Source organism: Ixodes scapularis, unplaced genomic scaffold (assembly GCF_016920785.2).
Source record: "Ixodes scapularis isolate PalLabHiFi unplaced genomic scaffold, ASM1692078v2 PGA_scaffold3__209_contigs__length_174095766, whole genome shotgun sequence".
Lineage (NCBI taxonomy): Eukaryota > Metazoa > Arthropoda > Arachnida > Ixodida > Ixodidae > Ixodes > Ixodes scapularis.
Window position 1 is genome coordinate 104578388 of NW_024609868.1, and position 15727 is coordinate 104594114.

Genomic DNA, 15727 nt, shown 5'->3' on the forward strand with positions numbered 1-15727 from the left:
TGTGCGTTTCTCCCATAGACTTGCGTGTATTGCCTGGTGTCAAGCAATGGCCGCCGGTGGCGACACCGCCGGGCTCCCGATCCGCGATCCAGCCTACTAAAATAGTGATCAGTGGTTCAGACATAGATCGGCGCTCTGCTTCGTGAAACGGGGGCGCTCTGGGCTGCCCTTAAAAAGATCGTCCCATAAAATTTTGTTTTTAAAAAAACAAATAAATTATATTGTCATATCCTTTAAGGATATCATCCGCACAATATCCGAATTTTTAATCTTCCGTCGCACATGTAATTCAATTTTAAACAGAGCCCAACTGCTCAGATTGCACTTGCAAAACACATAGCATTTCCGTTGGCAACACGCTGAAGCTCTGCCGTAACATCAGTCAAAGAGAGCCACCTCAGCTCTTGACTGCCGTCTCAGTAAAATAACTTCTCTCTAAGAAAGGCAAGGTTCATGGCGTTCAGGGAAGCTCAATCCTTGGACGATGATATTTTTGCGCACCCTCCAGCCATGGTGATAAAACCGGAAATACGCCAACGCCAGCGACTCTTACCATGCCTGATGTGACGTCAGGACACGACCAGCCATGCACAGTCGCGAAATTTGGCGTCAAGTTTCATAATGATGTTCATAATTGATTAAACGAATATTGGGGCGTCTTCGAATGAAATAAATATCACATATCACTATATTTAGGCCCTCTCTACGTGGCCCGCGCAGAAACCTAATAACTTTTGGATACCAGCGGACAATCCATTAGACCGATCTCACCAGCTAGTTTGAGTACGCCACCGCTGCCAACATGCATCGTGGGAGCTGTAGTCTTTCTGCACGCGCGACAACCCTGATGGAGGTTTGCGCGAGCACAGCACGAGGTGGCATGAGCTGTCTCCTGAACTGGAGTCTGTTTCCTACGAACTACAGTTATGGCGGCGTCACGCATGCGTGGAACGCTTGGTGAGATTCGTCTATTAAGCTGAGACTTCGGCCATTACTACAAGCGCGGGCTAACCCGCGCACCTGGCTTTGAGACTTGCATTTCTAGCGCGAGCGCTCGTTCTGCAGAAGAACACTTCAAAGCAGCGATCTCGAGCTCTCCTGCTTCTGGCAATGGCTGCATTCTTAATTAAGGGTGAGTAAAGTATAAAAAAGAGCGCAAAAATAATAATAAAAAAGCAGAAAAAATAGCATACGCTACGTTAGGCGTGTTCAGTTCGCGCACTGCCCCACTTGGTGCAGTTTCAAGCACCGAAACTAGAATTTTAAATTTAATGGCGGATTCCTGTTGAAGCTCCTGGAGAAATTGATGGTATGTGCGTGCGTTCCTTGTCATGGGTCAAGGAGAAAAGTGGGCGGAAAAGCAGAGACGCACGCTGACGACAAGCGCTTACACCAGCTTTTTGTAGCTCTTATTTGCAAACATGGCACATAAGCCACCCCGATCGAGCAATTGGAAGCACTCTGCAACCTAGGCTACATGCGGCGCTGCCCCATTCCCCTTTTTTTTTTTCCGCGCGGTCAGTTTATTTTGTCTCACAGTCCAACAGGGCCTTAGATCTTCGCATCTATACAGGCCCACCGCAGATGATGACGCCCACAAATAAGACGTCCCCGGAGCACTCACTCGCTTACCGTGCACGACCAAAGGCTACGTAGTCAAGCCGTTGGCACGGAGCATATGAGAGGTTCTCCCAGTTTCTCGAACGAGCGTGCAATGCTATACAAAGAACGCAGGAATCGGATGGTGGCATAGGATTCTTCTGCTAGTGCCACGTTCGGCTGTTCACAAGATGATCGCCGGCCGTCTACTTCCTTTGGCCCTTCACACCCCGCCTCAAACCGCCTATACCTGCCGCCAACAATCGCGCGCCCACCTCAGCCAGGCAGGTGCCGCTTTGCGCGGTTGGAAATATAGACCTTTCCAAAAAAAAAAAGGTCTCTTGGCCGTTTCCAATTTCAATGTGCGTGCGTATGGCGTGTGATTTGCACGCTTCCCGAAGCGACGAACATGCGCGTGCTGGACTGAAGAGATCTCATGCTGGGCTGAAGACTTGTATATATTGGAATGGTGTATAGCAGGCGCGACGCCGCTGGTGGACCCCAGCGAAGCCACGTCCAGGGATTTCGGCAAAGCTGATACGAATACTATATGCACCATTCAACCTCCACATTTGTGCCCAGTTTACATTTAGAACCAGATCACATTTTGTGTTACCACTTCCTTTGCCATGCAAGTACGGCAAAGGGCCGAATTTTTATTCAAAGCCCATGTTTGTTTGTTTTGTATCATAAAAAGAAGCTGAGACGCATGCTCTGCTTTTGTTTTCAATACAACTGTTTAAAAAGCCCGAGGTACACCTAAGCATTTGTTATGAGCTGTGAATTCGCTCCCGTTGTCGTCTGCTCGTCCGCTCCCATTATCGTCTGCTCGTCCGCTTTCCTTGTCGTCTGCTACGTACTAGCGTGCGCGCGCTTCGGGATCTCGGAGGCCATGGTACAGCGGCCAATGGGAGCCCCGTCGACGCTCGCCAGCCAATGGAACCGAAGGCGAATCGCTCCTATTGGGATCGCGGAAACCAGGAGCCGTTTTCGCCCTTCAAACTGATGACGTCAGCTCGCTTCATGAGACAGTTAATGCTTTCGCATTAATAACCATCGTACAACATGCGCTGTTGCGTTCTTGTTACAAATTGCTGTTTTATCGTTCTTTCTTGCATTTCTTGTTATTTTCTTTCTCTGGTGGTGTTTTCTTGTCGTGGCCCGCTGAGCAATATAAACGGGTAATGGGACGTCGTCAAGCAGAGCAAATCTGCGTTTTTACTTCATACACTAGACATTCTGTCCGAATAGAAACAAACAAACAAACTAGATCCAACGTTACACTTACGAACAATACGATGGAAGGAGGTGGTATCAATGTTACAATAAGAACACGAGAACACCATTAAAAGTGCCGCAAACATTTAAACATGTTCAACCGAATCACGCCACACACGAAATCACCTCAGCCAATACTCGACGCGCGGAGCGCAACTGCCTCCGTCCTCTACGACGCCCGAAACCCCGATCCAACTTAGCTTTCGCACCCGGTTCCAGGAATGGCGAGAGATCGCCGCCGCAATCGGATACATAAGCTCTACCGGCTTCCTTACCAATCTGCCGTCTGTAATGAGCTTGTCAACACTCCTCTCCCCGCACCGAGCTGCTCGGGAACAAAGTAAAGAGCGTACGAGAAGACTGCGGTCGCGGAATTTAATCCACCGAGCTCGGAGGAAACCGGAGGCTGATTTGCGATCGGAAGAGTGCGCGACGAAGAAGAGAGATAGGAAGGTGGGAAGGGATCGCAGAACAACGATCACCACAAGGGCTCCTGATTCCCTTTATCCCCGGATCACCTTCTGATGGACCACAGCAGACGCTACGAGCTGTCCCAGCCAACCCTGTGCCGTGAACGTGTCACCACGTGACCATACGTCTCGCTCGTCATTGCGCTTTCACCGAAGGTCACGTGACGGCCGCACACCATTGGATGGGCTTTGACGTCTTGGAGCGTCCTCTGCGATAGGGAGACGGAGTATAGCGAAAGAAGTTTGCTCTGCAACCACGTACTTCGTGCACCGCTTCACGGCTTCCTCTTTGGCACGCTCTTCTTTTCTTTCCCCCCGCGCAGTAGAGCAGAGGGAAAGCGTGCCCCCTCACCCCTCCACATCCTTCCCTAGACCGCAATTAATTTGTAGCCGGGGGGGATTCCCCGGGCTCAAAGACAAATCATTCACCCCCTCTTAAGCTTCCCTTCGACGAGGTGAGAACAAAGAAGATCAAAAAGGACAGCGGGATTTTGGCGGGCTTTTTTTCTTTTCCTCGACTCCTTCATCCCAATATCCTCTTCCGTCTCCTTTCCCCCTTTCCCTATTTCTCCCGTGTCGTTCTTTCCCGTTTCCTAGTCAGGCCCGACGTTATGTTCCCTTCGTCTCTTCACCTTCATTATATTCTCTTTCCTCCTTTCCCCAGGTCGAACGTCATGTCTCTTTTGCTTTAAATGTTTTGTTTAATTGCAGTAGGATTAAGTTTTGTTTTTTTCATTTTAAATTGTTTGAAATGTTGCCCTTTTCTTTTTATCTATAATTTTCTAACGTCGGCTGCAAGATGAAGCTTGTTTTCCCACATTTACACCGTGTTTCCACATTTCCGTTTCATCCTCCGTTCTCGTACAATTCGAGAGATTTTGTTTTTTGCGGTTCTGTTCACAGCCGCGTTGCCATATATAATATAGTGTTCTCTAACTACACATCTGTATCCACCTATTTACCTTTCCCCCCCCCCCCCCCCCAAAAAAAAAAAAATACAGTGAAAGTTGTTGTAGTACTTTTTCTTTTTTTTTTTTATTCTTTTGCAAAAATGTTGTTGCTGCGTTGTTGTTGTTTTTTTTTCGTTTTTTTTTTTTTTTTTTGGCTTGCGATGTTTTTGTTAGATAACACCTGCTCTATCAAGCACAACCTTGCATATCTGCGGATCAGCCGCCTCGGTGGCTCCGAGGCGAAAGCGCCGAACCCACCGCCGGCGGGTTCGAATCCCGGCCGAGGTGCCCGCAAACTGACGGAAGCTTATTGCGGAGAAGGCGCCGTGTAACCGAGCTTTTGGTTGCACGTCAAAAGATCCCCAGGTGGTCGAAATTAATCCTCAGGCCTCCGCTGGGGCGTGCCAGATGCCCGTCGTAGTTTGGCACGTAAAACCCCCAAATTTGACTTTGACATATCCGCGGATCACCCGTGAATCATCCACGGATATCCGAAGCAAACTGGCAGATGCGGATACAAATTAATCAGATTTGGCGGATTGCGGATTCGGATGCGGATGCCAGAGGCTGCGGATGCGGATCGGATTCAGACATCCCCGGGTCCGAATCCACATTTTTGCCGAGTGAGTGATACTATGAAGTGCATCATCGAATACACCGCGGGAGCAAGATACTCCCTTAGATGAAATGTGCCAATCGAGGAGAAAATTCTTCCTTACGTCAAGAAAGATTTTATTCCCACCAAAGATAGCTTTAGAACGTCCTGTATTGCAAAAAAATGCTGTCCCTAAAGAAGTAAAGAACGCAGGAGCATCACTCGTTTTGGGAAAGCGTGTTCTTGTTTGGTAGGGAGAGAGCGGAACACATTCTTTGGGCAAAGAAAACCCAAAACGTACAAGCCACAAGAAAGCAGAAGCCTGCAAGTGGCTTCTTCGCCTGCAAGTAGATCGAGGAGAGTGAATTCGATCCTCTGGAGTGGTAGAACTTGAGCCAGCACGAGTTTTCGCACCTCATTCTTGAAGTGCAGTTCGTGCATGCTGTCCTGGCACGGTGCACAGAACAGCGCAGCAGAAGACAAGGACAGAGAGAAAGAACATGCGCAACACACAAGCGCTGACTCGCAACTTAATTTATATAAAAAAGGAAGAAGAGGACGTTTTGAAAGACACGCAGGACACATTCTTTCACCTGTTCTCTTCTGTTCACAGTGTCATCATACCAACTCGGCCAACTTACAACATTTCTGTTATCCTGGCATCGCGTGCACCAACGGAGAGAGTCTTCTAATTAGCGGGTATCAATTTAAGAGAGGCGAATCAGTCTGACTCCGTCCATGTTGATCATATTCTGCTTCTTCTATACCCTGTTTCAGCTTATGTTGTACCGCAGCGAAGGCTAGAAGCGCGAGCTCATGGCGTTGGCAGCTGCTCTTAATGCACGAGAGCTTGTGCCGCCGAGATGTGCACTGGAGCATGGAGCTCGCGCTTGTAGCCTTTGCTGCGGTACATCATAAGGTGAAGCGGAGTATAACAGCAGTCGCGACAAGTGAAACGTTGCCGTGCGTGCGTTTTTTTCTTTTTCTCGACAGTTGGCATTCAGTTGCTTTTAAGTATATGGTTCCGAGCATGCGGTCGAGGGCTTGTGTTTAGAACTGGAACCGATAGGACATGTTGTCATTGCTGGATATTGCGATATTTTCCCATGGGTGTGCTCGCGCCTGACCTCATATAAACGAGTATTTTGCTGCGGGGAGTGACCGCCATTCCTCTGCCGCTTTATTATTGTTTGTCCTAAATAAAATGGCACAATGGTATTAATATGGCAATTTGGGCCACTTGGGTCATGATCGAAGACAGGCCCCGAGAAAACACAAAGTCAGGAAGAGACGTAAACACCGGAGCTGGTGTTTACGTCTCTTCTTGTCCTTGTGTTCTTTCGGCGCCTGTCTTCGACAATATTAGTCTGTCATCTGTTTAATTTCATATTTACAAAATAGAGTGCCTGCTAGAAGTGGGTTTCACAAAGCAAAATGGAAAAGAAATATTAAAATTTCTTTCTTTTGAAGAGCACATTCTGGACAGGGTGTCAGTGTCACAGACTCCCAAGACAATCATAACTGCGATCATACTTCCAGCGATGCGAAGTGTCTCTGAAAGGATGATCGCTTATTTTATAAATACGATAAAGCACGATACGATGAAATGACTTCCCCCGTATTTTGACATGAAGAGTTCCTTGTACAAAGGTAAGCAGAGGGCTTATAAACAAACTGATGTTTACAAACAAACCAGAGCGCCCCTTGCGGGCGCCACCGGCGCCGCGCATGCGCGATGGAGTGTGGGCCAGAAGCTCGCCGTCGCCCATAAACAAATCATTGAAATGCGATGTTGTCGACGCCGGTGTGTGTCCCCGTGCTCTTTTTTGCGTTAAAATTGTTAATTCTACGTCTTCCTGGCAATATCTGACTACTTTAGCGGCCTCAGCGAAATTAACAAGGCTCGTTACACCGAAAAACTTCGCGTGAATAACGTGACATATGGAGATTCATTCCGCGTGGACGCCGCAGAATGGACGCAAAAGCCTGATTCGCATTTTCGGTCATGACGTCACTCGGGCTGCACAAGCGCGAACCGTAGCTGATATGGTTGACGTCGATACTGATCAGGCATAACAGGTCGTTGATACCCACCGGTAACAATTATTAACATCTCCTTCTTTCTACTTTTTAAACCAAGCCTACTTACAGCAACCAACCTTGAGACGTCTTTCGAGGCCTGCACTTCTTATTGCAATTACCGGGTCCGTGTTTGGTCTACGGATATCGGTCGTTTGAAAGAGCAGACGACAGTTCGAAAGATCAGGCGGCGTTTGAACTTGAAGACGCACTTAACGGAGTTCACAAGTGATGGTGGTTTTCCCGCGTTCATGTTGGAAGAAAACAAATAAATCTGACGGCCACAAGTATCCGTGAATTCAACCCAAAGTGCTTCCCGCACAGGCAGTTCTGGTCCGACGGCGTATGGTTTTCCTTTTTCACGTTTCTTGTCCACGTTCTCGGACGAACCGAGCAGGCGGAAAACACACGAAAACTGACCTCCAAACATTTCCTGGCTCTTTTGGTACAGCCCTACCCGCGGTATTTTGACGAGAAGGTAGGTTTTTGTCTTTTTTCTTCAAAAAAAGAAAAAGGGAAAACACGTCCCGCATGGTGACTTCCGCCCACAGCCCAAGACCGGAAGTGCGCCCGACGCGCCACCACCGCGCCGTGACGTAACAGAGCTGGGCTCATGTGAAAAATACCATCAAGATGCTGTTTTACTTTTTTTTTTAATTCGTGCTTGATTTTATGATTTCATATGAATGCGCGGATAGAGGGTGACGTTCCGAATTTTGCGGACGCGGATCAAAGTCTGCGGATGTGGATCGGATGCGGATACAATAGGAAGTTTTAGGGAACCGTTTTTGCACATCCGATAGGGTACGATGGGCTCTCCGGTACGAACTGCGCGTAGCTACCGCAAAAGACTCGCATACGCGCAGTTCGTACCGGAGAGCCCATAGCACCGTATCGAACATAAAAAAACGGCTCCTTGAAACTCTCTAATTATTTAAGAACATTGAGGATGCGATTCGGATGCGGATACGAAGTCTGCGGATGCGGATAGTATGCGGATAATCAAAATGTTATCCGCGCAGGGCTCTGTCAATAATCTTTATTTGGACTTCTTGTGCCGCACGCGGGAGCGAAAATCTTAAATATTTTACCCCGACGAGGCCCCACCTATCCATCTATCAGAAAGCGTGAGATGTTGCTGCGCGTACACACTAAACATTTTACACCCTTCAGGGTGTATAAAAGGTCTAACAGATTTACCTACGGTGTTACAGCATTTCAGCACCTTAATTTCAACATAACACGCCCTTTTCAAACGCACAAGAAAAGGTAGTGTCATTGAACACCCTCCAATTTTTGAAGAGTATAAAAAGGGTGCAGAAAACACTGAAGTGGGTCGAACATTCTTCAAAAAGGGTGTTCACTAAACAGACTCTCACTTTACCGAGGTTATTTTAGTGACAATTTTGAAAAATTCTTGTCTGTAATCATGTTTTTTTTTTGTTTTTTTTACTGGAGATACATTATTTGAACTTAAATATATTCAGCATAACCCGAAATACTGACAAGAACAAAGCAACATACGTGTCATCTTCGTGATTGCGGAGACGGTGTACCTGCTAATGTGTCTGAATTGTCGAGTATACAAAACGCGGCAGCCGTCACCAAAGTCATGATTTCCCTCTATTCCGCGATCCATGACATCCATGTTTGCCGCTTCTGCGCATGGGACAGCTGCATATACTGCTTGTTGTTTGTAAACTTGGTGCTAATAAAAGTATGTGTAGGATGCTGCTACTAAGATGGCAAGCGTCCTATTTTTAAACGTCCACCAGCATCCTAAAGGTGTCGTCGTAACATCCTAAAGGTGTTAGCCACCTAAGGACCTAAGGACCCTTATAGCTGGAAAAGTGTATAATGTCTACTCATTTTGTTTTTCATTCCCTTCGAATGCTTCGCTAAATTGACGGGCACAGACTCTAATGTCTCCGAAAACCTGCGGTGACGGTGCTAATATATCATGCAAAAAGACAGTGAGCAGTTACTGAGGCGTGTTTTTTCCTTGTATGACGGCACTGTCGCATGCGTCGTACGAAAACCTTGGGAGACGCTTAAGCTTCGCCTTTAAGAGATCAAACGCGATAGCGTTATCAGGTGCCGTTCGCCAAGCTTTCTTATAGAAACGCGCGCTCGTTCCCAAGTCGTGCGGGCGTGTGCGCGTGTGACGTCACCTTTCGCGTGACGTCACACGTTGCTTTGACATCATAACCCTATCGACCCGCTAAATTTGGGGGAAATTTTCCCTCCTAATCTAGAGGGTAAATCCCATAATGCAATGCGCGCCGCCCCGTGTCACCTCACGTGTGACGTCGCACGTGGCTGCGCGCTTTGCATTATGAGATTTATTGGTCCCACCGACGCCGACGCCAGATTTTCTTCAACAAGAGCTTCTAAACGCTATCCCGTTAAAATTGCCTACAGACTTGTTCGAAGCATACATGTGCATGAAGCAAACAAGGTTCAGTAATGCTTGAGGGGTGTGCGCAGTTATTTAACTCTCCTATAATGTATGCGGCGAACTTGGGTGTTTCGTGGAATATACAAACTCTTTTCTCTAGTATCCGAGTTATCGGGAATGCGGGGCCCCGCAACCAGCGGCAACGAAGCAACAGCAGCGGCGGGCTTACAGCGTCTCCCGCAGTTGATCTCGGCAGCGAACCCAAGGAGATTTCGAGGTTCTTCCTTCCCGCGTGAAAGAAACCCGGCTCTATCGGGAACCATAATCTCTGCTCGCGAGGAGCAGCCGATCGAGCGCGCGCGGGCGCGGTATGTTTTCTTGTCGCTCTGCCTCGCTTCTCGCACGTCTATGTTCCCCGCCATAAGAAGCGATTTAGATTTGAGCTCTCGCGAGACGCAAACCTAAATCGCATTTGGACGAAAAAAAAAGTTTAGAGAACGCTCAGGCTCTACGCCTCCAACGAAGCTGTGCAGTCCAAAAAAAAAAGAAAAATATATGGCAGTAATAAAGCCTCCCTGGATTGTTACAGTCTGCCCTTTCGCTAATCCCCAAAAGGAAGGAAGCGCCTTACTGGCGGCTGAAACAAAGTACTCCACCATTTTATACCTATACTCCCCCCCCCCCCCCCCCCCCCAAACTTATTTTAGTGCGTGTTTTATTTTTGTTTTTGGTTCGAAGCAATGACAGAAACACACCTGCCACTCGTGTGAATTGCGTCTCCCACTATATTTATACAGATATACGAAAATCTAGATGTATTTATTTGTTTTAAATAAAGATGAAGGCGCCAGTAACAAGATTGCGATCCGCGAGTAAGTGGCACAAAGCTGGCGTCTGCTGCCACAGCCATCTCCGTTATTAGGCGAAGTTTCCGAGTTGGAGTTTCGAGAATCCAGACACAAACAATGAGAGGACGGAGGTGCATCTGCCTCTGGAGCTCGAAACTACCGACACGATTGTTTGCGAATCTTTGAAGCGTATTACATTCAAAAACAAGCTGCGGAACGCTTGAAAAACGCTATTTTGGGAAAGCAAGAGCACACCACTACTATTTTTGTTAGAGATGTCGCGAGGCCCCCTTTGTTTGAATATTTTAATAGCGAACTCTGAGAATTTACGTGACACTTGTAGATTGATGGGTGAAAAATATACCAGAAGTCGTAGTTTTTTGTTCTTTTTTACAGTCTACAAATTGTGTTTCTTCACGAGTTCATCTGTTGTCTCTTTCTCTCTGCTGGGACACGCAACATTCTCTTATCCAAAGTGTGAAGGACTTGAGTGCGCAAGCCGAGGCGAGACAGTGCAATATGCAGTGGGCAGACCCTACATTAAACCCACTCCTTAAACACGGCGCAATATATTATAGAGTTCAGTTCTGAGAGCGATTTTCAAATGCGCTTTTATTGATGTGCCAGCACACTCGCACACAGCACTTCCTGCAAAGGCCCACTCCCGCACTTGCACCACTTTTCCAGATAGCTTGTGAGGTTGCATTGTCTAATAATGGGAACATTACATTTAATTACACTTTTTTCATATTACGCGGTATCCCCCCTCCCCCCTCCCCCAAGCTTCAGCACAGTCACTGCCAGTACCGAGAAAACATTTTTTTTAATGAATTAATTGTCTTTCTTTAATATATCTTCAGTGCCTTTCAGAAAGCAAAGACGGGGATCACGTGTCCGGCACTTGAATAAAAGCCCGTAGACACGCGCAACGAAAAGTGAATATATATCTTTCGAATAATCAACACGAGGGTCGCCGATAGTCCGTTTCAATTTATGAATAACTAATCGAAGCATAACTATAATACTCGTAATGTCTCGGACCAAAACGGCGGAGCTGGTATACTCTATTGCCTAAACCCCGCAGCCAGGCTGCTCCCATGCGTCGCACAAAAAGGCAGGACCAGCAGCATATGATCGGAAGAAACACGTTACAGACAGTTTTCGCGCTGACTGTCTTCTGGATGATTCATTGGCAGTGTGTCCGCGGGTCTTAATTGAACATGTTGTTACGGTTACCTTCTCAGTTGCTTCACTACTCTTCTAGAATAAGAAAAAAACAAAACAAAAAACAGTTATTTATGCAAATCTAGAAGAAAGAAAACATTTACTATGCCACGCGTCCGACTTTACTCCGCCAAGTTGTTTTTTGTTGTTATTGTTTCTCTTTTGTTTGTGTGTGTTTAGAGTTTCGATTACGAAGCATCAGAAACGAAGAAAAAAATACATCGAGTTCAGCGGAGATGATGGATGACGTGAGGATGCGTATATTACGAGAAACGCGGGGGGAGCCGCCGCCACCACTTTGAAGCGAAGCGCGCGCGTTAATGCTGTTTAGAAGGGAGGACCGGCGAGCGTCGGCGTCCGATGCGAGACAATGCTCGATTTCCTCGGCGCGAGTGAGGCGAATCAAATATTCAGCGGCGTCCGCCGACCGACCGACCGACCGCCACGGTCCCCTCCCGGTAGAAGGCGAGCGCTTCCTCATCTCCGCGAAAACGCATAAACGGAGCCGGGGGATGCCCGGACCTGTTTCAGGACGCCCTTAACGGATCGTCCGTCTAACGGGACGGGACGCTGAAGCAACCGCCAAAAGAAGAAAGCCGCCGCGATGCGATGCGAGCCCACCGCTCCTCCCCCTATTTGCGTCGGTTGCACCGCGTGTATCCTCGGCTCTCTCCTTGGACTCCTTGTTTTTGCTGATGGACCTTCCCTAGTGTCCTCTAGTTTGTGGAGTCGCTACGTAGTACGTATGCTCATGTATACTGCGCTTATCGTAAGTGACTGTTTTTGATGGGGATGTACACGAGAAAAGAAACAAAAACGCGCCATTTGGTTTTGTTGTTTGTTTTGTTTTTGTTTGTTTGTTGCGTTCTTTGTTGTGTGCTTTCGGAAGAAGTCCCGGAGGGTGTATTAAGGTGTCGTTTAGCAAATTGTAAGGGTTTAAATGTCGAAGAGGATTGGACGGTGGTCTTTCTTGCTCGTGCATATGATTTGGGAATGATGTTAGTACCGGGAAAAGGGGCGTACGAGGATTGAATGAGGGGAGGAAAAAAAATGTTTTCGAATTGAGTTGCCTGCGCGCGCGCTTTCGTGCAGTAAAGGCGTAAGGAGCGTTTTGTTTGTTTGTTTTTCTCGAAAAATAACTTGACTTTGACTGATATTTTGTTTTTATAAAAACAAAGCTAAGGCTAGATTTCGGTTTTCTTGCGAGAGATTTAATACATTTTTAACTGTTAAACAGTCATTTTCTTAAGTACCTTTCTGACATACAGAAGTTTGAATCAACTGAGACAGGTTAGAACGGAGGCCCAACATAAATTGCCTCCGCATTTTCACTTAATACCCCTTCAGGGACGATATATATATAAATATGTATTCCAGCGTGGGTGTGTGTAATCTGTGAGTTCCCCTTCGGACTTTCGGAATATGAAATAGAAAATCAACACAAGGAAACTTTTCGGATATACGCCGCTCCACTTTAAGTCTGACCGAAACCGACGTCCTGCTGAGCCAATCAATCAGCGCGAAAAGTGCTTCGTCATGAAGCTCGTCGCCTTTATGCGTTCGCTATTAAACCGATTACGCACAAAAAGAGCGCAGGATCGCGGCGCCTTCCTACAATGTCTGATTGGTGCAGTCATTGATGCGTGAAGCAAGTCGTCTGCTTCCTGCGCAGGAGTTGCGGGGACGCCAGAAAGAAGCCGAGCTGTGATTCGTTGTCGCGCTGATGTCAGAAAGAAGCCGGGCTGTGTGTGATTCGTTCTGATTGAAGACTAGTGGGTAGAGCTCAAAGCAAGCCGCCCTGAGGTCTACCCACTACCCTTCATTCAGCACCAATCAGAGCTCGGCGTCTCTCTCTGACATCACCGCAACCCCTGCGCAGGAAGCAAAGGAACTTGCGCTCCGCATGCAGAAAAAACGCCCAAAGGTGCGCCGTGGCAATGCACTTTGAGCGCCGATTGATCCACTTCATCGGATTTTGTAACTTCCGCTGCGGCCGAACTTCAAGTGAAGCGGGTTACAGTCGGGGTTCCAGTGCGCACAGAATTCGAATCTGTCGTAACGTTTGTTTGAATCGACTGGACTAACCCTTTGATGCTCGTTACGGTATAGTTACTAAAAGCGTCCAGCTCAAGTGATCGTTTTCTTGACCAGTGATGTTTCTTCTTTTGTTATTACTGATATTAGAAATGCTTTATATAGTGGCAATACTCGTCCTCATAGCGCACTGTCTTCCTTCTTCTTTTTTTTCTTTCAGGCGGCCTGCCGTCTCTTGCTGGCCTTCCTCGCCCCGGCAGCTGGCTTCTGGATCCCCTGATGCCCCCCCTGTGGCCCCTCGGTCTCAGGGCCGACCCCCCTCCCCCTCTATGGCCTTTTCTGCACCTGTACCCGCCGTCGGATGCCCACCTACTCTCGCCTGGTACGTCTAGCCACCGGTCTCCTATAGCTTCGTTTCATCGCGCGTGTCCGAGCCCAGTCGAAGGCACCGCCACGCGCAACCAGGAACGCACATATGCATTCTAAAAGCGCGAGTCACTGGACCTTTCATGGACGGGAGGGGTTTGGCGATGATTGAACGCGTGCAGAAACACGACGAACACCATGACGTTGTGCTTCTGACGATGTTTCATTGGTACCATCAGCTCATAGTGTCGGCTGCACCCGGACTTATAGGTGCATTCACAATGGCGTACGAACAGCAAATGCGAAGCAGATCCGCTCGTTTTCATCATCAAGTGTGCGTGAAATTTTACCTGTTCGCAAACGCGGTTCAACCGCCAGTGGGAACACGGCGTTAGGGTGAAACGAAGTATGGTTTTCACATTATCAAAAAGTTGGCAGCGCCTTCATCTCTAAAGCTTCGGGATGCATTCAAGGCCGTATTTAAGGAGTGATGGTTTAAATTTGCTGAGACGCTTACAGTCTTTTCGGAGAGTAAAAAGTCTTCATTTTTTTTTTTTGTCCATTTCCTCGCTACACATTCAAAGGCGAAACTAAATTTGTGATGGATTACGCGAGGATAATTTTCCTTCTAAACTTAGCTGGGAAACTTACTCGGTGCGCAGATAACGTGACGTCAAATAGCCCGTTAAATTTCGTGGGGACACTCAATTGGCGTATAAGTCACGTGACACCAATTTTCCCGCTAAATTTAGGGAGGAAACAGACGGCCACGTGACATCAATTTCTTCACTAAATTTTGCGGGAAATGTACGGAAAAAGGGACGGAGGGATGGACGAACAACCGCTTGGGAATTAGGGGGTTTCGTGAAAGGCCATTTCAGGTTTTAGAACAATATGTGTTTATTCTCGATGATGCGTAGAAAAATGCACCATCATAACACAAAAGAAAAAAACACGAATATATGGCTCCTCAACGGCCATCGCCATGCGCAGCCACCCACAAAGAGGCCGCGTAGGTTTCGAAACCTAGGGTCCCTAATTATGGCTTGGTTGGAGGTTCCCCTTTTAAATTAGTCTTGTCACAGTCAGGCAGACATCTGTCAAATGTTCACGTTCACATGCTTACTGGATCGCGGAAGACGCTTTTCCTTTTCAATGACTAAACTGGATATAAGGCGACAGGTTATTGGCGTTACACTTACGCCTCGTTCACACTAACGGTTGTACTGCAATCTCGAAGCGGTTGCGTACGTGCTTGGTTAATGATTCAGCGTATTTTCACGCGTCTTCGATAACGAAAACGACCGTATCCGCTTCGCGGTTCCGATTCGAACGCCAATGAGAATGTAGCGTAATATGAGCTCCTGGGAGTGTGAACAAATCGCCGCTTCGTAATGCTTTACGGCACGTTTACACTTGCGGATTCGCGGGGCGGATCTCCGCAAGCGGAACTCAGATTTTGGAGCCGGGACGACAAAATCAGCTTGACGCAGGCGGAAAATCTGGATCAGTCCGGGACCCATGTCCAGACTTTTCCTCCAGCGACGAGTGGATTTCGCCACGCGGCTCCGCAATCCAGTTTCCCACTGCGCGGTTCCGCCCGCGAACCCGCAAGTGTGAACGCGCCATAACGCGGCAGTGACGGACACCATTGACGCGTGGTCCCAATTTTACCTTACTGGCCTTTTTAATGTCTGCAAAAAAGGTGCGTTAACCGTCGTTAATCTACCTTTCTAATTGAGAGTCTTCGTAGCCCGTTTTCCCTCTTCCGACACGCTGTCTCTAACGATGACGCCACTACTGCGCATGCGCGCCGCTAGACTCGTCAGCATGCCCGGATCTTGTAGCGGTCTACGGGGAGTGTTGCGGGACGGAGGAAACGCTCT

General features: G+C 47.8%; 1 protein-coding gene across 1 annotated transcript in view; it reads left to right on the forward strand.

Annotated features, from left to right (window-relative positions):
* Positions 1-15727, forward strand: part of LOC8037931 (zinc finger protein Gfi-1) — a 123267-nt gene that overhangs the window by 33278 nt on the left and 74262 nt on the right. Inside the window, exon 2 of the mRNA XM_042292818.1 lies at positions 13696-13857. Within this exon, the coding sequence (XP_042148752.1) occupies positions 13696-13857 (162 nt within the window). The remainder of the gene's footprint in view (positions 1-13695; positions 13858-15727) is intronic.